At 50.9% G+C, this 22191-nt stretch overlaps 1 protein-coding gene across 3 annotated transcripts in view; it reads left to right on the top strand.

Annotated features, from left to right (window-relative positions):
• Positions 1–11553, top strand: part of SUFU (SUFU negative regulator of hedgehog signaling) — a 92368-nt gene extending 80815 nt beyond the window's left edge. For all 3 annotated transcript variants that reach the window (XM_086616507.1, XM_086616506.1, XM_086616508.1), the window contains exons 11-12: positions 6715–6783; positions 10035–11553. In XM_086616507.1, coding sequence (XP_086472633.1) covers positions 6715–6783; positions 10035–10124 — 159 coding nt within the window. In that variant the 3' untranslated portion in view covers positions 10125–11553. The remainder of the gene's footprint in view (positions 1–6714; positions 6784–10034) is intronic.
• The last annotated feature ends 10638 nt before the right edge of the window (positions 11554–22191 follow it).

The raw sequence follows: 22191 nt of genomic DNA, 5'->3' as shown, positions 1-22191 counted from the left end.
CACTTCATATAAAACACTGAATTAGTCACAGAGACAGAGAGCACAAGAGAATGACTCTGTTCCGGTAGAGTTAGGACATTCCCCTGGAAATGAGCACATCTGGTTCTTCTCTCTGCTATACCACATGTTAAATCATTTATGCACATTGGCATAATGGCAACAGCAGAGGTTCAAAGTGATGTTTGAAAGAGCTACTCTGATGCTTGATTTGCTGGCCTGTAAGTAGTGTCTATGGGTCGAGTCCTCTCTTGAAGAGATAGGGATTGATTTTTGGTCTCCCCAAACTTGAGTACATGTGTTATGCCTAGCATGGTGAGTTTAAGGACAACAGCCACAAACGGGTTTAAGTCATGAACAACTACAACCTGCTCTTCCCCAAAGCAGTTTTATGCATCTTTCCCAAAAAAAAACTTTTTTGGAATCTTTTGGGTGTCTTCTTCCAAATTCTTGATCAGGTCCAGATCAATCTAAACTCTTTCCAGTAAGTTTATTGTCTTCCCCAAACACCCCCCAAAACCTCACCACATCATCCCTTCATGTTCTTCTTTCTTGCTGCTGAATGAGGCGCTGGGAGAAGCTCACACTAGGGTAAAAACGTCCCGTTAGATCATCAGAGTCCTCCTCGTATCGACTTTCCAGCAGCATGTTCTCTAGTACTTTGTCCAGGCTAGTTTTGTATGAGTCAAGTCCTTCCATCCTTCTCAAGCCAACTGACTGTCCCGCTGCCTAATGCCCCTCTCTTGCTGCTCAAACTACATTTTGGCTACTTTGTGTAGGTTTTCTTCCACCCACTTGGAGCATTCCTTGAAACGCCTGTTCCTCCTTTGCATTTCACTCTGAAGAAATTGGTATTGCCTGTTGTCTTGGCTCCCTTGTCAGCCCTCTCCCTAACTGAGCCAAACTTTATGTGTTCACGCAAAGCAGCTCTGTCTGCAAGACGGATCTCATCAGGCTGGGCTCTCAGGAGCCCAGGTCCTCGGGATCAGCCTTGTAGTTGGGAATGTCATGGAGGGATCCCACAAGGTCAAAATCTTTCAGTGTGATCATGTACTTCCTCTTCTGTGATTGTAGCATCGTAGTGTGAAGCAAAAGGGTCCCTGAGGCATCTGTGAGTGTGTGTTTTTCCTTTACAAGGAGGGTTGTTAATGTCGTGGACAAGCAACAGCGGAATTTCCTGTCAAAGGTGTTTGTTGCAATACTGGTACCTTTGAGGCTGTAATGAGAGCTGTGGTGGATCCGGGCAGCAAGGTGGCCTCTTCAGATGGTGTCAGGGCTGGGCGTGACGTAGCAAGAGGCAGTGACAGGGTCTCTGTCGTGAACCACTTGCAGTCAAAGCAAAGCAGGACAAAGAAGGCCAGGGCTGGGGGATGCTTGTGGCACAAAGTATGACTCATCAAGGGGTTTTATTGGTAATGTCTCTTTTCAGTGGGAAACGCTGACGTGCTTTAACTTCACTTTTTGCTGCGCTGTCGACAGGAATTAAGATGAAACATTTTTAGGGCAAAGGGCCCCTAAAAGTTGCAGGATATTTGCAGATGTAACAGATGACAAATGGCTTAGGGTACAACTGCTCCACCCATTCCAGGCATAGCACCTGGATGGACGAACAGTTTCTTAGAAGAGTTGGTATGCTTTACATAGGGGTTTATTACAATGTGTCCCCACCTTCTCTGGCTGAGTCGTACAAGCCAGCTCTGTACTAAGTCCAGAACTAATAAAAACATGGTTTTCTTTCTTTGACAAACCTGCTAGAAAAGCAAGTGGCAGTGTTTAATGCAAACAAAGCACTAGGGCAAAGTGTGGGATTGTTTGGTTTGTTTCTAGGTAGGTAAGAAAATTGGGTATTATCAGTAAAAGCACCCCTGCTTAATTGTCCCTGGGCCAATCACTTATGTCTTGCCCTGGACAAATTGTGTTTCCTGAAGTTGGACAGAGCTGCAGCTCGATTCCTCGCTCAGCTTCTAAGGGTCTTCCTTGATCAAAGACCTGCCAGCTGTGCCAGGCTTTCAGCATCAGTGTGATCTCTGGCCCCAGCCAGCCTTTCCTGAGCTGAGAATTTCAAGCCCTCATGGTAGAGTTGAACCCTATAGTGAGAGATATGGTGTTAACTCTGGGCTGGTACCTATAAGCTGACTATAAAGTCTTTAATGTTTTACCAAGCACCAGTTGCTTTCAAAGTCAGCCAAACTGGTCTAGAGCTCCATGACCTTGTGTACGTTTTTAAATCTCACCTGTTTTCATACACTGTCAGCCACATACCTGTAACGAGTCACGATACAGGTTTCTCAACTATCTGCGGGTATGAAAGCTTCGACACCGAAAGCTTCGACGCAGGCTCCTTCAGTTGACCCGTGGGTAAGCCCTGTAGGTAAGAAGTAGGTTTCAGCAAGCTCAGGTGAGACTTGCCACGAGAGGGAGACATCATGCATGCAGCCCATGTGTTCCCTGAACACATCCACCTGAAAAAGACAGCCTAGTCTGGTATTTTGTAACGTGTCTGGACACATGCAGCTATTAGTGAGGCGGTGAGAACCCAAACTTTGGGCCTCAGGTGTGCGGTGGGTACCTGTGATAGAAAACAAGGACTTACCTTTGGCTAGTCATCATCTTCCAAGCATCTGCAGCATGACTACAGTCACAGAGCCAAAAAGCATGCAGCAAATGGAGTCTGGATCTGCTAGCAATGGGATGGCACATGTCTGGGCCTCTCTGGGTCAGGTCGGGGAGATCCTGGTGTGAGCAGGACCATGCAGCACCGAAGGAGATGTTTTAGATACCTGCAGCTGGCCGGCGAGGCCCTTCCCTGTTCATACTGCAAACAGCCATTACAAAGGCTGAGCTGCACCCTGTAACCAGCTTCGGCAGGCTGGGCCAGCGGGAGTGTTTGCACAGAGCTGTGAAAACACGGCGCTGCGAGCGCCAGCTGCTGTGGCACCCGGGACACCCGCCACTGCTCGGGAGAGGTCCTTTGCTTCCTCAACACCAGCTGAGAGATTTCATGGGAGAAAAGGCCTGTTCAGTGCACATGAGATGGCTTCATGTGCCCTCCAGATTGCGCCAGCTTTTCCCATGGCCGCAGCACAACAGCAGGGTTCTGTTTTCCTTTGGGAAGGGAATAAGCTGCTTCATCATTGTGATCTCTGTGCAGTGTCCTGTTGATAAGATCAGTTAACAGCGTTGGAGGAAAACTCTAGATTCAGGTCTGAAATATACAGTGAACGGGGCCTATTTGTTTAATTTGAGCTTCTAAGGTTTAAATCCCAGAGGAAATTAAATTAGGTGCCTAGAGCAATGGCAGTCTGTCATGTTTATTTGCTGGGAATGTCACCTCTAATATCATGCACATATAACGTGTGTGTGTGTTAATGTAATGGGGTATCATACTGTGCAGGAGCAGGCATGCTACAAGAACTGGAAACCTGAAATACAGTGAGCGAGGGAAGCTGAGATGGGATTGGATTTATTCTCATCCTTCTCCGTAGGAGCAAAGACTCACTCACCAGCACGAAGGTGGTTTTGCTGATTGCAGGTGGGGATGGCAACCTGATCTATGAGCACAGCCCTTAATGCTCTTGGGCCGTTTTGATTGAGCTACTTCTAAGAGGAGAAATCTTGCCTAGATGCGAATCCGGGATGACAGTACTTCTTGCTTCAAAGCCCTCTTCAGCAGCTGGTGTGCTGTGGACACATGCCTTCCCCCTGCATCCTCAGGAGAGCTCAAGAGTGCCGGTTTCCTGTGCCGAGGGACATGGCTGCTTGTACTTTTGGTTACACCCGCGCTTCGGAGACTCCCTTCTTCTCCAGGAAGGAGAGCAGGTCTCCCCAGCAGCGTGGGGTAGTAGGCTTTGGGGTGAGTTTTTTCCAACTCGGGCTGTGGAGGACGGGCTCTGAGTGGCACACTGTGAATGTCACTGCAGCAGTTTGTCATTGCAGCCTGTGATGCCTGCCCTCCACCAAAGTTAACTGTCTATGCAGGGCTTGCAGAACGGTGCTGTGATCTTTTCTCAGCACCCTGCACAGAGCAGCCTGCCATTGCTTTGATCCCACAAACGCGGCCCACGAGACAGCTGAGCTGTGGATTCCTGTCCCACTCCACTTGTCAGACCCTTCAGGGAGCTAGTTCAGCTCACGAAATCAGTGGAATTTGTTTTTTTTTTTCAGATGGATTACCAAAACTCACTGAGAGCGGGCAGCGAGCTACAGATGGGCTCAGCCATCTCAGGGAGTTGCACTCCTGGTCAGTCTTTAGCCACAGTGCTCCCTCCACGTAGGTTTGTCCCTACTCTAGGAGTCTGGCATAGCCAGGATCTTACCTGTGCCCCCATTCACTCTTTCCACCCTTCGCTGTTTACCCCTGCACACCCCATCTTGTTTTCCACCAGCCTCAGAGTAGCTGGCTGCCTTGTACGTGTAGTTGCCATTTCTCTCCTGCCTCTGGCACCTTGGGAGTGTCCAGGGGTCTTTCTGCAGCACTTGTCTTCTATTTCCCCTGCCTAAAGCTGCGGCTCCTCATTCCTGCTCTCTCACCCATCCCAACCTCTGGCTTTTTTGCTCATCCGTGGATGGCTGAATATTCATTTCCTCCTTGCCTGATTGCTGTGAATACCAATTCCTCCTCCTTTTTCCGGCTGCTCTGTAGATTTTGATGTCTGCCAAATTGTTTTCATTCCCTCACCCCATTTCAGGCTGCACCTCCGCAGAAACCAATCTGCTCCGTGCAGAGCCCCAGCTTCCCTCCCAGCTCTTCCTTCTGAGCTGAGTGATCGGGTTGCCCTCCTGCCTCTGACACGGACAGACTGTTCCTCCTCCTGCAAACAGTCAACAAACGAGTGTCTCCAGTTCAACAGGCAGAATAGTTACAGGCTTCTGCAAGGAGACTGCAGCAGTTTGCGGTAGTGCTGCGTGTTTCAGTGCAATGTTTCTCAGCTTGCCAGTCTGCGGATTGGTGCCAGGTTGCAGAGTCCTGTCCAAAGCAGCAAGCTCCTGGCTCCTAGCTGAAGCAGGGGTTTTTCAGACTCAAAGTATGATCAGAAAGGCCTGATGGAGGTACCTGCATCCGTGCTGAGCAGCTCGGTCATAAACCCTGGCCTGGAGCCTGCTGCAGGTTGAAGATAAGTGAAGAGGGGAATGTGGTGGAGAGGGGAGGTTACAGTTCCTTCATCCTCTGGGAAATCTGCGTGCAATGGCAGCAGGGCAGCAAGGTTGAAGGGGAGAGAACTGCAGACACCTAGTAGCTCTCAGATCTGGATTTGGTGTTTTCAGATCTCTTCTCTTGCCAGCCAAAGGAAGAAAGGGAGACCAGAGTCTTTGCTTTCTGTCCAATAGCCCTGCTTGTGTGTTAACCAAATTGGAGCCCAGAGGCTGCCACTTGCCAAACAGCCCATGCCATCCTGTCGGTCACTCGCTCCCACTGATGTTACTGGCACCAAGGAGCTGGTGGGCTTGGGAGGTGGTTTGCTGCATGGAGGTGGGATAGCCGGGCTGCCCCTCTTCCAGACATGAGCTGGAGGGGACAGTGGAGAGCAGTGGGGCTGGGCATTTCACTCTGTGAGTGTTTGGTGCTGGAGCGGTCCCTTCTCTGGGAGTGAGCACGGAGCTCGTGGGTGGGGAGAGCAGGGAAAGGGAAGGGTGAGAAAGGGGGCATGAGGATGGTGGTTGCTTCAGGATGGAAAGCAATGCCAGAGGCAGAGGAAAGGGTGGAGCAAAGGAAGGAAAGGAGGAGCAGGGGGGATAGAAACAAACCTGTAGGCTGAAATGGGAATAATCCGCTGGATATTGCTGCAACCTAACTCCCAGGAATGCTGCTCTAACGCCCCCTCACTGCGTGGGGATGTTTGCCTGGTCCCGCGCTGCCGACTCTGCTCCTGTGCCAAGCCAGCTGGCCTGCCTGGAGCTCTGGCCTTTACGACTGTTGTGAAGAGAGGCAGGATGTGTTTGCCTTTGGCTATCAAGTGTTTTTTTTAAAGAGGGTGGGAGTTCTTCCCCTTGAATTCTCCGGGATGATTTCCCCTCAGTGTCACTGGTTTGTGTGACTTGGGGGCCTCCGGTCATGACCCTTCAGCTGGGAATTTTGACCTGTCAGCAGCCGCTTTCTTGAGCCACTTCGTGCTTGCCAGCCCGGACTTGAGATGAGCCAAAAGCTTTCCCAGCACAGGCACATGGGACAGGCACATACGATACAACATGGAGATGCCTAATGTGGGCACCTCTGGGAGCACCTCCCGTACCCAGCATCTGCTTCATCTGTGCGGCGTGCTGCGCCCGGGTCAGAGTCCTCCCCATGCCCAGAGCACCAGCTTTGTATGGGTCTCGGGCTTTGCCTGCACTGCTGTTCCCTGATTAAACTGCGAGCTTAACTTCAATGGATCAGATGAAAGTGGCTCTGTCTCCCACTGTCTGTCCAACAGTTGTTATCTTGACCCCTTTTTCTCATTCCCCACTCTGTCTAAAGCCAAGCCTCTAATTTTAGACTGAGGAAGATAATTAAGGGTCAAAAAAGATTACTGTATAATTTTAACTTTTTTTTTTTGCAGTGGTTGGGGTGGGAGGCAAAGTTAGGAGCTCCTTGCCCTCAAACCTTTGTATTGCGGGAAAGAAGGACATGGGGGAAGGATTGAGCTGGTACAGTCTGCTCTCTGCAGAAGTCGTTCTGTTTCTTGGCAATTAGCTAAAACTAGGAGTGTAAAGGCGTAAACTGCTGTATTTCCTTTGCAGATCCTATTGACTGAAGAGTTTGTAGAGAGAATGCTGGAAGATTTAGAAGATCTGAATTCTCCAGAGGAAGTAAGACTGCGTCATTGCCATATCTCCCATGTACTGTTGCAGAGAGCTCAGCCCATCCAGCAGCTTGCCTTTGATCCTCCCCTCAGCTTGCAGGCTGCAGCCCTGCCCCATAGACTTGAGGCCTTGCTGAACCTTCACATCTGCTGTGAACTAAGGCACTGAGAGAAGGGATTGCAAGAAATACAGGGCAGGGATGAGTATTAAGGGAGACTCTGCATTTCCTTTTCACCAGCATCTTTCTCAACTTGGTATCTGGAATCCCGAATCAAAGCGGTGCAGTCCCTGGGCCAGGTGGCAGAGTTTCCGCCATGCCATGCATAGCGTCCTCGGCAGCAGCTCCAGGCGCGTACATCACCTTCCCGGTGTTCAGAAAGGCAGAAAGCTATGGCAGCACGTTTACTACTGAACAATCTGTTGTAGGGGCCTCCTTTTTTGGATGTGGGGAGGAGATGGGGCCTTTTTCACATCTGCTACTTGGCCTTCACCTGCTGCCCCTGCAGAGTGTGCAGAGGACCATCACCAGCCTGGAAGCGTTACAGCAGCAGCCAAGGGAGCTTTGTAAAGCTTTGCTGTGCGGTGCTAAACTTCCCCCTGCCATGTGATCTCTTCCTGGGGAACATTTAACACCCTGTCTCCCATGCATACCATATAAATATTCTGCTTGGCTTCAAAGAGCAGTGGCAGAAATGACATGTAGTATGTTTAATCCCATTTTTTACAGCTCCCTGCAGACTCTAAAGAAACTTTCCTTGGCTTGTAGAGCAGCCCTCCCATCCCTGCCCTGCTCCCCTCCCCCCAGGAAAATCTCAGGGCTCTAATTGTTTAATCCAGAGTTGATTTAATGCCAGGATGTTCTTCACTGTGTGAGTGAGGGGAGCATGCTGCTGGCTGTGCAGTGACTTTCAGGCCAGCTCTTATCCAGTTAAACCTAATCCAAAGCTCATTTTTGCTAGTGACGTGGAAGCCCAGGAGCACTTTGGTTTGAAGGCCCTTTAGTTAAGGCTTTGGACAGCTCATGTTCCTTCGCTCTCTGCTGAGAAGCAGAGGCAACGGGCATGGCAGCTCCTGGCACAGCGACTGAGCGCTCAGTTCCCAGTTACTGTGACTCTGCTAAATTAAAAAGTGAAAAACAAACAAATGCAAAGGATGACTTCTCCAAGAGGATTGATTTGGAACCACTCCTGTTTATAAAAAGGAAAATACTTGAGATGAAATGTGATCTTTCAGCATCCAGATTCCTCCAAGGATTTTTAACTTGCAGGATCCCGCTTTGTGCCAACTGAAGGCGTTCCTCAGCAGCCCTGGCTGTTGCTGATGATACTAATGTGGTAGAGCAAAGCACTGCAAGGAGAGTCTTTCCTTTGCTGCATAAAGAGACACCTATGTTAAGTGAAATTAAGTGAAGTGATCTGACTGAGTATCCTTAGCGTGTTTTTCGCATACCCGAAACATTGAACTTGGAAGAATCGCCTGGGCAGTGTAGGGCCACTACGTTATATGGTGCAAGATGGACGCAGAGCTTGAGTTTAAAATAAAACAACCGTAAGTGGGACTTGGGCTGTGTGTTTCCTAGAGGAGAAAGAGTGGGAATTTATGGCAGCAGCTATCCTGAACAATCCTCCTGCCATGCCCCCAGATCAAGGGTCAGACCCTGAGCTGCCAGCCCAGCATACTAAGGTCAGTGGGTACCAACTGCAGGTTACCCTCGTACACAGCTGCAAATGGAGCAAGGTCAGGAGCAAATTCACATTAGAGCTGCCCTTGCTGTGGAGCAGGCAGCTGGAGGAGATCTCCTTTAGCAGGAGCCTGCCGCTGAGCATGTGTTAATGTCCTTCAGAAACAGGGCACTTACGACAAGTAATTGGGTAAAGACGGATGATTCACAGGTCACTGTCCCCTTGCACCAACTCTCTAATTCACACGGCTTCTGGGAAGCTTACAGTGCTGCTGGCCTTGGTCTGAGGACTCTGCTAGGAGAGGACCACTGTATCTGTAACCATTCCGAATTAGCTGCCTCCAGGTCAGATTGTAACTGGTGGTGCAGTCTCCTGGTGAGATTCCTCCCTGGGAGTCCCATCGGGGTGTCAGGGACTATCATAGTGTCAGGTGGTGCTACGCTGTGTGTGCAGGGGAGTTTTAAAACCGAAATGATCCTGCAAACTGGCTTCCAGAGCTGTCCCCCATGTGTTTCAGACCCTCAGACTGGGCACTGAGACTGTGTGAAATGTTTGTGCAGGATTGGTTGCCATCCAGCTGTGGATGGGGCAGATTTGTAGCCCAAGAGATTCCAACCCCCGCCTCCCACACTCCCGCAAAGCTGTTTTTGAGACATCTGTATGAATGCATAGACCTTGGTCAAATGAGATTGGGAGAAGGGTTGATGGTAAGGCTTCTTGGAGCTCTGTCCCTGCGTAGTCGTGTTTGGGATCAGAGATGTTGAAGTGACTTCCCGACCTGTAGCAGGGTGCCCTGAAGCGACATCAGGATGGGACCAGTGTATTTGCCTTGTTTGGGAAACACTGACCAGAGACAGTGCTGTGTAAACCAGACTGAGGCAAAAAAAATCTCCATTCCCAGTTCTTCAATCAATGTTTGCAAAACAGCCTGAGCAGCCGAGTGCCTGTGTGAATATGAGGCATTGTACGGGTGCTCTGCAAAGCCTTTGTACCAGAGGTGGGCGGGGCTGGGCCAGAAATGCAGTTCAGGCTGTTCATGCTAGCTCTCCCCTGCCGGAGCGGCAAGTTTTCCCTCCTGGAAAGGTGGTGGCCATTTGCAAGCCTGTCACCCGGTGGGGCCCTGCTAGCTCACGTGCGTCCCTCCCTGTACAAGCAGGAGTTTGAAAGCTGCCGTGAGTCTGCCTTTAAAGCAAACAGGGGGCTCTGGGGGCTGGGGCAGGTGAAAGGACCTGGGACGTGGTCAGGTAGGAGGGTAGATACTTGTGCTGCAAATTTTCAGAGAGGTTAGGGAGGGGAAATGGTGATGGGGACACAAACCCTCCATAATCTGCCTGATGAAATAAACAGCGCTTGGGCTGAAATCTCAGAACTTTACTTTGGCAGCTGAGGCACAGGCCACATTATCTAATGTCCACTGCTGTCCAAAACATACTGATGGGGAAATGTTTTCCTAGTGGCCTCTTGTTTTAAAAAATAATAATAACATGGGACTGCCTGCCTTTGCAACGATTTCGGTTTTTTTGTGGGTTAGGTTGCAGCAATATATGTTAACTGGTTCTCTTTACTGTCTTACAGTTTAAACTTCCAAAGGAGTACAGCTGGCCTGAAAAGAAACTGAAAGTTTCCATCTTGCCAGATGCCGTGTTCGACAACCCGCTGCATTAGAGCTGAATTACACCCTTCTAACAACTGGGAGAGCCAAGTTGCTGTCCATTACCCAGTGACTCACAGGATAATTAATGCAGTAAAAACTCTGCAAATAAAAGAGTTTGCTGCACAACCACTGCAAACAGAAGAGAAGCTACTCAGCACCAGCCCAGACCGAACTGAGCCCTTTCCTTTATCCTTCCCAAGGCTGAGCTCTCTGGGAACAGCCTGCGTATGTGTGAGTGCGAGTGAGAAATATTTAACTATGAAAATTAGTAGTAAGAATCCTTTCTCTCTCCTAGCTACAGAACTCCCCTCTGCCTTAGCCCAGGGTGTAGACGCTCCGCACGCCTGTATTTACACATGCGTTTCTGCCAGGTGTGAGCCTATAATCCATGGATTAAATGTTCTTTACGTGACTCTGGAGTCCTTTTGTTAGCCAAACTTTTACTGACTGCAGAACTGTTCTTCCATGTGCTATTTTTTTTTCTTTTCAGAAACGGAATGGTATTTCCCCTGTTTAAAGGAGGCCAAAAGCTCACATGCTTGAAGCTGAACAGATTTAAAGATGAACTTTCTAGTTCAGTCAAGAAAAACAAACCCAGATCTTCCCTGCCCTCAAATTAGGCATGTTTTAAGTGTTGATCTTGGTGCTATTAGCTATGGTATCGCTGCAAACAGAGGCAACTTTATTCTCGCGCATCCTGTCCTTGTGCCTGAACCCCAGGGAAGGTCGCAACCTCTGGTTTTGCACAAGCAGGAGGAAGAAAGCTACCGGGGCGGGGGAGATCTCCTGTTTACAGTGTGTTTATCTTTAAAGAGATACTGTCAAGTATTTTTTCCTCGCTATTGTACAGAATTTGAGAAGCTAGAAAGGACCATTTTTTCACAGGGACAACTTCAACAGCTCTGCAGGATCTAGAGGGCTGCTTGAAAGCGTATGAAATGGAGATCTCTGCCGTCCTGGCATGGCAGAGAGGAGACTCAGCCTTGATAAAGCCAACTATTCTCCCTGTTCCATCAGAGTTGTGCCCTAGTGCAGCTCAATTTTCCCCTCTAGCCTTGCTGTGGTGGCTCTCATTGCTGACATCCCTCCTTTCAGGTGGGTTTGAACTGTAAAGCATCAAAATCAGTTTGAAAAGACTCTCTCTCTAGATCCCCGTGGCTTCCTCCTCGGAGCAAAATGTGGTCATGTCTCTGCATCGAGATGCTGGCTCCTGTGGATATGCTGCAGCAAACCACCTCAGGCTTTACCCCCTGCTGCTGTTGCAGGTTGTTTCTGATGCCTGTTCCGAGCCTTCCTCTGCCCATTGTCTTTCGGTGACAACTCTTCACTCCTTGTCAGGGGAGGTGCAGCTTTCCTTCCAGCCCTTTCTGCCTACAAGCTAACTTGGCGATTTATGCGCAATTGCTGTGTGATCCTAATACAAGTATAACAAAAGCTTTTAACGCTTAAGTCCCCTGATCAAACAGCAAAGTCCAGGAGGCCTCGCGATACCCCAGGGTTCGTTTTCTGTTTGTTTTCTGATTTAATTTCTTCCTGGCACAGTCAGCTTTGATGTTTTTTGCGTATATTTGAGGCTGGTTAATGTTGGTCAAGAAGCAGACCTAGGAGCCACAAAGCTTTCCTTGGACTTGCTACAGAATTCCTTTGTGGCCTCAGGCAAGTCACTCAATGTCTCTCTGTGCAGAGAGGGTGATTATTGACTAGAGGGCTGTAGGACCTACCGAAGCATGCCAGGGTTTGCAGGGGAGGGCGTGCTTTGTGTACAAAGTAGTATTTGTATTATTATAATTGTTGTTATATTATAATTTAAGGCAGGCCAAATGCAGGGTCCAACACTGCTCGGCAGAACCTTCCTTTCTGCAAAGCTACGAAAGCAATTTACATGTAAATGAGTTTGTCATTTTGTCTGAACTCAGAGGATCATCTTAAAATCCTGCTGCGAAAGAACGAACTTTCAGATACCTGCATGTGCCAGCCAGAGTGGTTTCTGTGCTGTGGCAGGCTGCATTCATCCTTGGGATCTCTTGGCCAGTTTTCATTGTCCCGGTTAGCACTAAGCGTCCCTTCTGCACTGTAGATGTATATGCAGGGGACAGTGTGGGCGAGAATGCGGCATGAAAATGTACCAGTCCAGCTTCAGAAATGACGTGCCCGAGTGTCCCACAGCAAGATAATGAACAAACAGACGATTGTGGCAGTCAGGGAAAAAGGCAAGGGCAGCAGCTACAATTTTATCCCAAAGCCATCCACCAACAGTAGCCCATGGACTGCTCTTGTACGAGCTTACTGGGGGTGCCTGCAGCAGAGCTGGCCGGTTGCCACAATGCTGGCTGCTCTTCCTTGTTTCCAGATGCTAGCCCTCATTAAAAGGAGCTTAAAATCCACATCTTCGTGGAGAAGGGACATTTGGAAGGTCGATTGTTGCTGTTCCTGCAGAGATCAGCACGGGGCAGAGAGAAGTCCATCAGACCCTCTCTGAGCTCTGACACACATCTGGAAAGCCTAGGACCTCCTGCCCTATGAACTCCTTGAGCCTTCGCAGTGGGGATGTGTTGCTGTACGCAGGGAAAGCACCTCCTCCAAGCTGGCTTGTGCTCCAGTTCTGCCTTTCGTATGTGTATGTTTTCCTCGCCATATTTACTCATCAGATGTTCTGGGTTGGGTTTTCATTGACTTCAGAGGGAGCACGCTGAATGCATTTGAAAATCCACCCAGTATCCTTGTGTGTGTGTATTTTTGTTCCATGTCATGTATTTATATATAGTTCTGTGTATTTGAGTTATGAACAGGTGGCATGCCAGAAAGCTCTATTTCTGAGACACTTTCTCACAGATCTTTGCTGGTAGCCAGATAACAATTGAGAGGAAGGTTTGAAGGGAAGGAAATGAAATCTTCCTACTTGGTTAAGAGGAAAAGTATTAGACAAATAACTGCTAAAATAGAAGTCTCTGTCTTATTGTTAGACCAACTGTAAGAGAGAAACTGGTGAAAGTCAACCCTTAAGTTCCAAGGTCGTGTCACCTCTCCGCCTCTCAACAGCTATCTGAGAGTAAGAAAGTTGCGTGTTACTCAGTGTCATGAAGAGCTGTGCACCCACAGGACCTCCCCTGCCCTGATTCACATCAAGTTTGCAACCATTCCAAAGGCTTACTCATTGGCAAGTAAATGAAATCTAAAGTTTTGATATTTTCATCTTGGGGAAAGAGGACGTGCCTGTGTGCGAAGGAAACGGAAAAGAAACCTGTGTATTTTAGTGAGCAAGTAGTTTGAAAAAGAGAAATGCATCGGTGTTAATAAGCGCCACCATATTTTTCTAGCCCAAACCTTCTGAGATGGTAGGTCCACTGGTGCTGATTTTTTCTAGATTGTATAGAAGGTCTGAAGCAGGACGGTACGAAACCAAAACCTGTGAGGCTTGTGTTGGCTAAAGATAGTGATCTGGATGGAAACGAATGCAGTTCAGAAGCAGCAAGTACAGGTTTTCTCCTTCCTGGAGAAATCTTGCGATGCAGGTCAGCAGGGATATTTCCAAGGATGATGAGCCTTATGGCAGACGCGTTGTGCCTTGAAAATCCAGCATTTGACAGCAGTTCTGGAACGAGAAGTCCCAAAAGCCAGGACTACTCTCCCTCTCAATTCGTGATTAAAAACAGGAGAAGGAATGTGTAGTTTCAGTATTAAAGTATGTGGGATACAACCTGAGCAGAGCAGCCCGTCTTGTAGCTGGTGTGACCTACAGTGATATTTCAGTGGCTTAGACAGGTGGTGCCTGCTGTGTATCATGTCTTTGAGGATGGTGATATATTGGTGTTGCTGTACACAGATTTGCCAACAGTGATTTGAAATTATATTCTGAAGCTCTTCAAATGTTCAGTTGCTCTTGGATGACTTTTGAAATGACACCATCGGGTCATCAAATGGTCTTTGAAGAAGTGGGGGTTGTGTTGTTTTTCATGTGCGATCAGTAGAAATACTTAGGGGGTGTAGCTTTTAAAAAAAAAAACAGTTGAAAGCGGTGCTTGACTTGGAGGGGGCAGATTGGTGGGGGGAGGTTGCGTGGTGGGGCAGCAGGTTAGCAGCCTCCCTCCGGCACCCACAGCTCAGGCAGCGCAGTCCTTACGCATCTCGGGCGCTGCAAGGGGAGCTAACCTGGGTGCAGGGAAGCTAGAAACCAAAGTGGGAATCATCAAGGCCTCGGCACAGCATGGGGTCCCTGCAGGCAAGTCCTCATTTCCACGCCAAGACCTGCTGCGGTCCTGCATGGGTGCAAGCAGCCGGCCAAGCACATCGTACTGCGCGTTCACGCTCTGGCCTGTACCTGCTGCTGATGGTGGAGGCTGCAAATGGCTGTGTTAGCTGCATCTGAGGTTGAGTCAAAGATGAGGAGTGGCCATGTGGCTGCTTCAATCTCATTTGTTATTTTAATTAGCGTGGGGTGGGGAGCAGAGCTCATGCTTGCTCCGCTGCCCCTCGTGAGAACCTCCAGGCTGGTCCCTGAGTGAGATTTTTTGCTCACCCACCGTCCGTTCCCTTGTCAAATATCTCCCCAACTCCTCACGAAAACCTTTCTCAGATGCTTTGCTGGAAGATGTTTGACTGACCGCATGCTTTGCAGGATGCTGGGTCAGATGACAGGTTGGCATGGGATTGCATGTGCTCGGCTGTTTATCTGTCCTAATGGCTACTCCCTTCTCCTAGGTAGGTGTATAGAGTCCATGATCCACTTTGCTGGCTTGTATTTGGCTGGGGCAAGGCAGCGTCTTGTCAGGTGGAGAGAAGAGATCCACAGATCTTCAGGCCAGAGGAGACCCTTAGACCCACGTGTCAGATTTTCCCCCAGTCCAGGGCATGGCCTTGTGCCCTATGGCTCCTCTGTATGAAGCCTTGGGCTTCAGCCCCTGTGCTGTTGCAGCCAGGTGAGGAGGGGGTCCAGCACCACGAGAGCCCTTCCACCTCCTGGGGACTTGGTCCTCTACATGACTGTCCTTGTTGAGAGTATACATTGTGCCTTAATTCTCCTAGTGAGTGAAGCTGTGAGGGCAGATGAATCGTCGAGCAACCAGGGATCCCTTTCTGTGCATCTGTCCCAATCGATAAACGCCAGCCTGCGCAGCAGCCAAACTATATCCAAAACAATCTCAAAATGCATGTTTGCTGGTACGGTTCACCTCTCAAGATTTTAAGGCTGGATTTAGGTCTCTGGGACCGTGGCAGTTTTTAACGAGCTCTGTAGCAACCTACTATTTTTATAACATTTTTTTTCTGTTGTGTAGTATCTGCTTGTTCTCTTTTATTTTTTGAAAAAAAAAATCTTGTGTTCTACGTGAGTCTAAAGTTTCAAATGGAGAATAAGCCCGAGGTTGCAAATGTGTTTTAAACCCAGCCCCACATCAACCTGTCTCACTCAGGCAGTGAACTTGTCGTGTATCGTGCTTCACCACCTCTTCATTTCTACCGTGATTCTGTTTCCCCTAAAATCGCTGACAGACCATAAAATCATCACAAGCGGCACATCAGTTCAGAAAATCATTTCTAGTCTGCCGTGAAGGTAGCCCCTTCCCATTCCCTTGCTGAAAGACCGCGGCATCATTCACCGTTCGGCTCACAGGGCCCCGGTAGCAGGAGAGGAGCATCAGCCCAGAAAGGGCTGCGCGTGGCAGATGTGTCTGGCCAGTGCCTGGTTGTTTTTAGACTATCCTGACGCTATGTCTGCCCTCTTTAAAAAGAGGAGTAGAGAGAAAAAAAGCCCCAACCTCAAAAAGCCAGAGGAAGATTTCCTGCCGATTGTTGTGTTTTGCAAACACTGCTCTTTTCTCTCGCCCTCTCCCTCCACTCCCAGCGAGGCTGGAGATGAAAATGGCTCCTTTGTTCCTTTCCCTGGGGCCCAACTGCAGCGAAAGTGCGGCTCCAGAAACCCTCCACTGCACAAGCAGCGAGGGTGGGAGGGACCGAGCCGTCGCCGTGTGTGGTAGGTCCTACATAAACACGATGTGTGTTGACAATGCTGCGGGCAGGGTGGGCGCAGAAGGACTTTGCGGTGCTGGCGACGAAGCTCCCGCACCATTTCCTTTTCTCCTGCGGCAGCAAGCGTGCTGTGAAACCCACGGGAGGCAGAGGACGGGGAGGCGAGTGTGAGTGGCCATGTCATCCTGGCAGTGTCTGAGCATGGGCTGTGGGGCTCTGCACCCTCTTGTTCTCGGCTTTTGGCTTTCCCCGAAGTGGCTATTGGCAGCCTCACGGAAGCAGACAACATCCCGCTGGCGGCTGGAAGTGATGCCCTGGCCCCTGCACCAGGATGCTCCAGCCCTGGAGTCCTGGTGCTCCACGTTTGGCCACGGTCACACTCCAAACCCAAGTTTAGTCCTTCAAAACCTTTCTCTCATCCAGCCCAGGTTGGACGTGCTGGCTATTCCCTTTTTTTAAAGGAATGGAGGTTTTGCCGCTCACTGGGGACACTACTTGTTTTGTATGCTGAACGGTTTCTGCAAAACCTAGAGGAAAGGCGAGCTTCCCAGGGCGGGGGACACGCGGGGCGACTGGGAGCCCAGCGAACGCTGGCTCTGGGGCTGCCCTCACAGCGCGGAGGTGAACCTTTCTGTAGTTCAGCCGTGTGCGTGTGCGAGTGCGTGCGGTCGGCGTGCACGGGGCCATGTGAGCGAGGAGCCCGAGGATGCTGCCGATGGGGCTGGAAGGAGCCCGCGTTTCTGCAGCCGGTGTATCAGTACCTTGTAGATGGCCTTTCTTCCCCATCCCCTCCTCCTTTTTTTTTATAAAAGACAAAAAGCAAATGGAAAGCTAAACTAGCAGAGGTTTTTAAATATTTTATATTAGTTTCTAATGTAAATTCTTACATTGTTATTGCAGTGCTGGGTGTGTTTCGCCTGCACGTGACTTTTTGTAATATTTTTGTGAATCACTAAACGTTTTTTTCCTCTCGTGTATTCTAAGTGCATTAAACGTATTTGCAGAATTGTCGGTGTCCTTCTCTGTGGGCAAGTCGAATGGACCGCCTGCCTCCCGCTCGGCCCCTCGGCTACCTCGGAAGCCCCTTCTCTTCCTCATCGGTGCCTTCTCGCCCCAGCCCTGGGGGAGCGGGATCTGTCACTTAGACCTCCCGAGTGCAAGCGTGGGAGAAAAAGGGATCTTCCTTTTCCCAAAAAAAAATCAGCAAATGGCCAGCCGGGCCCTGCCAGGTGCAGGGTCCTTCACGAGCATCCGGTGGCAAAACCCCCTGAGCCAAGGCAGCCCAGTCACCCTGACAGCCGAGCTTTCCCATGCCAGTTGGACAAGCCGGGATGGGGAGTGCTTGCACATGGGTCCGAGGATGTGGCCGGTCAGCTGAGGGATGGCAACCTCGTGTGCCGGCATGGGAAGGAGGGAGCCGGGGTGAGTGCCGGGTCAGGTCCACACTCCCGTCCTCTGCCAAGCACCTCTTGGCTTCAGCGGGATTTGCGGGGGTGTGGATGTGCCTGCGGAGACCGAATATGTCGGAGAAGAGACACAGCAAACACTTACAAAAAAATATTACTGAGCTAATGTTGCAATGATTTCCTAGTAACGCAGAACGATTTTGCAGTAATCTTTTTACACTCCTCGGTAATAAATTCCTTTAAGGTCAGAGAGAGGAAGGGTGGAATATCTAGCGGGAAAAAGGAGATCACTATGCACAGAGGAAGGGTGACAAGGAAGGGAAAGGATGCACGGGAGCCGAAATCCAGCTTTGGGATGCGCGGGAGCCGAAATCCAGCTTTGGGCAGGTTTTGCAGTTGCTCTTCGGGGGCGTTATCTCAGCCCTCCCTGAGTCCCAAGGGGAGCAATCCATGGAAACGGTTTCCACGAGGATTTGTTTTCTTTTGAAGTTTGAGGTGAAAACTGTCCTTTCCCAGAGAACCTCTCCTGTAGCCACATCCAGACACCGACTGTGCCTGCCCCAAGGCAAAGCAGCGGGATCTCCGAGCACTGCCGGTGCGGAGCAACCTGTGCCAGATGTGCCAAAGGGAACATGGCCACAGCTCAGCCAGGTTTTGTCGCGTTGCTTGAGGAAACCTTGCTGGTTAACCGGGAGCCCAGTGAGGATATTTGCCCAGGTGAGGGATTTAGAGGCTGCCTGCAGCTGGTCTCCTGGCCTGAGATCCCCCATCCTCCTCACCTTCCCAAGCCTTGAAGCGTTTGCAAGCGAAGGGCCACCCTGCTAGAACGTCCCAGCAAGGCCAGTGGAGCTGGGACCAGCCAGGGACCCCACTGCTGGGAACCCTCCCCACTGGCCACTTGGTTAATTTAATTAATGAATTAAATGATCCACTTTCGCCAGCCCTGTGGTGGTGGGGCAGTATCCCCTTTCGCAAGGGCACATCCCAGCCAGTCCCTCGGTTTGGCCCCAGATCCGGAGGGGCCTGGGGGCTGTGGCAGCCCAGCGGGATGCCCCTCTCCTGCCAGCACCCTTCATCCCGAGCCCCACCTCCAACACGGCCGTGCCTGGCCTGGACAGCCTCACCACTCTGCCTCCACCCCAGCTGGGAGCACCTTCAGGCTGTGAATTTAATTAAGGTTTCTGAAAAGCGATGTCTGGGAGCCCCTCCTGGATCTGCGGCTCTGAACTTCATTAGGAGTGGTTTGTTGCTAATAATGCCGGCAGCTTCTCCAATTAATAATGGAAGGGCTGCGAGCAGATGCCAAGCCAGGAGAGGGAAGGGATTTGTTTGTTGTTTATTTCTCTCCTCTCTTTTTTTTTTGGGGGGGAGTGCAGAGGGAGGGCTGGGGCTCATTTCCCATCTGAAAACTGAACGGTGGTGCCTGGGAACCTCAACGGGGAAGAGAGGGAGACAGGATGGGATGGGAGATGAGTCTCCATGGGACAGGACGAGGAGGCAGCTGCCACAGGAAGGGGCTCCCGCTCCTTTAGTGCTCCCTGCCCACCTAGGACAGAGCCAACGTGGCTGCTGGTTGTGCTGACCTTGAGCACCTGGGGACCATCCTGACCCCCAAACCTTCTCCCATAGCCTCACTCCCACAGAACGTCCCTTCCCGTGGCATGTCCTCCAGCCCATGATGGGATGGTGCAGCCATGGGAGGGTGGAGTCCTCTGTGCTTTAGCTCAGCTGGACTACAAAGATGTGTCACACAGAAAGGTGGGTTAGCAGGGAATCGGTGCACCAGGTCCCTCTGGATTTTAATTCTCTCCCTCTTTTTGCCTCTTTTCTCTCCTGCTTGCTGTCTTGCCTGGCCAGTGTTCATGGCACAGCCGGCTGCGGCAGCACCTCAGTGCAGAGCAAAGCCTCCCAGCAGGACCTGACGCATTAACACCCCGCGCTCCTGGGGGCCCCACGGCCAAGCCGTAACCGGAGAGGAGCCCAAAGCAGCCAGGCTGGGCCGGGTCCTGCTGCCTCCCCCACGCAAGATGAACACCCCCTGCCCCATGGCCAAGCCTCAGGGATGGTGGGGAGTCAGCAAGTATCCTCATCCCACTGCAAACCACAGCCTCACCGTCTGGCGCAGGACACTGGGACCTGGCAAGGGTGGGAGAGGCACCGCAGGGAAGGTCCACACATGCCCCAGCTCTCTGTCTAGGAGCCCGCAGTGTGCCCAAAAGCTCTGGTTTCTCCAAATAGCTTTCAGAGCAACCATTCCTGCTGTTGGGCAGAGTTTGCACTGGAGGAAAAAAATGGCCCTATCTTGCCCTGACACGTCATCACTCATGCCTACTGAAGCAGCGCACAAGACAGGTCACGTTAGCACGGCTGGTGTGGCCTCAGTGCGGGCTCTGTCCCCGTGGTGGGGTGGGCAGTCTGCGGTACCCACACCCCTGCAGCCCAGGATAGCGGGGAACCCTCCGGTGCACCCAAAGCCTGTGGCTCTGTGGGAAGTAGCATGATGGATACCTGCTGCATCTCATTTTCCTCCCTGCCCCCCTCTGTGAGGCAGACGTGCTTGCAGAGAGAAGAGTTTGGGCAAAGGGCTTTTGCTTCTCCATCTCGCTCTCAAGCAGCTGCTCTCCCAACCTGGGAGGTGGAGGGGTCTGTGATGGCACCAAAGCACAGGTGCTGGGGCACGGGCAGGGGAGAAGAGGTTTCCCAGTGTTTCTAGGGAGTCGAGTTGGCTCCCTGCAAGGGCCAGCTCCCAGGGAAGGAGGTGCCATATGGGGACCACACGTGGCCAGCTCTGCTGCAGGGACACGTCGGCTGCGGGTGCATTTCAGGCAGCAGCCTTTGCTGCAGCAGCTTTCCAAAAAAGCGTAGTTCAGGTTTGGTTTTGTTATTCCAAGGGGAGAAGTATTTTTAATGCTCTTTCCCATCATTCATGTTTCCTCAGACATTCCACCCTCTGGCCCCAAATAACCTGCTGGAGGGCAGCGAGTGAGGCTGCCCCGCGCAGGAGATGCTCCCGCTGCCACTGTGGGACATGGGATACCCACTCTGGAGGGGCCGGGGTGCAAAGGGAAAAGCACGGTTAGATATTAAAAAACTTCCAGGAGTGTCCAAGGCCAAGGCGACTGGGGAGACTCGGCTTCCCGCACAGGGTTGGGACCGTCCCCATCCGCTTAATGCACAGATCCCTTCTCTGGTTGTTAAAAACACTGGAGCAAACACAGGGCAGCAGCACCTCATACTCCCCACTTGCTTTTTGGACAGGAAGACTATCTGAAGCATAAGCAAAAGGGGAAAAATAAAGGCAAAAAGGGCAGAGAATCGGGGGGGCTGGTGGGGTCACGTGGCAGGGAGAATTCCCGGGGGCGCGGGGTGGCGTGGCAGCCTGCCCGGCCCCGGTACAGGCAGCCGAACAATAACGCGAGGCGTCAGGAACACGCTCAGCGGTGGGAATCCCAGTCCTTGCCTTAAAAGGAGATTTCGGGGGATGCTTTTATTGGAAAATTGTTTTCTGGTTATTCAGCTTATTGAGAATTTTATTTCATTATTTGCAACATGACGTGAAGGGGGCTTCAGCTGCGCATGAATGGCGACGGCCAGGGATGTTTCCATGGATTTCAAGGCAAGAAGAGCCCATTAAATCATCCCGTTTGACCTCCCATGTTTGCAGGCCAGAGAACTTCACCCAATTCCTCTCATGTTGAGCTTGGTAACTTGTGGTTTTGATTCAAGCGAACAGTCCAAGACGACGTCTTGTCTCAGCTCGATGACTTCAAGAGACGAAGAATCTTCCCTCATTTGTTTGTCCCGGTGGAAAAAAAAACCCCGCACCCATGAGAGCAACACCCCGCTGCCCAGTTTCTGCCAAGGATGCATCCCACTTGCTTCGAACCTTTTTCAGACGAAGTGGGATGCCCATGTGGCCCCTCAGCCAGCCGGCTCCTGCCATGCAGGTGTGCTTTCTGAGCCGCACTGATTAATACGGACAAATAGCGGGATCCCTCCCGCTCTGCCACTAGCGAGCAGCTCAAGAGTTAATAAACTTCGAACAGATGTGACCAACATGTCAAGACACGAGAAGTACGTGGTATGGATGTTTATAAGTACATCGACAGAAGGCATTCATAAAAGGTTATAAACCGTGGTAATAAGCAACCCATCAACTCGTTTGGACTCTAACACTTGATTAACCATTTATTAAAAGGTGCAGTAATCATTTATAAGCCATAAGTGGGACCAAACATAAAGTAGAACTTTTTTTGTGTTAATAGATGCCTCAAGAATTTCCTCTTCCTCCATGCCGTGTTTTGGGTGGTTAAAGGCTAACCCTGCCCACCGGGCACCCCGGCCTCTCCTTCACAGCGTGCACAGGCTGGAATCATGCCGGGAGCCTCCATGGAGGGGGCACAGGTGCCCCCACCCCAGGTTTGGCAGTGCCCCGGGGTTTTGCTCGTGGGGAGCCCTAGATTTGTTTTGGATGGGCTCTGGGTGACTCTGCTAGCATCTGAGCATCCCTCTGGAGACCCTGGCAGAGACCTGCCCAGTGAGTTTGAGACCGTGTGGGTGGCAGAGAGGGATAGGCAGGGAAGCATTCGCTGCCTGGCGGTGCAGGGGGCAGCACAAGGCGATGGGCAGCAGGGGAAGCCTGGCAGCTCCCTGGGGAGAGGAGGGTCACCAGTGGCTGCGCAGGCAGAAAGAGCTTGGACGCTTCTCC

The sequence above is a fragment of the Tauraco erythrolophus genome, chromosome 9 (assembly GCF_009769465.1).
Source record: "Tauraco erythrolophus isolate bTauEry1 chromosome 9, bTauEry1.pri, whole genome shotgun sequence".
In the NCBI taxonomy this organism is placed as follows: Eukaryota; Metazoa; Chordata; class Aves; order Musophagiformes; family Musophagidae; genus Tauraco; species Tauraco erythrolophus.
The sequence above is the reverse complement of the archived record's forward strand: the minus strand, read 5'-3'. Positions and strand labels throughout refer to the sequence as shown.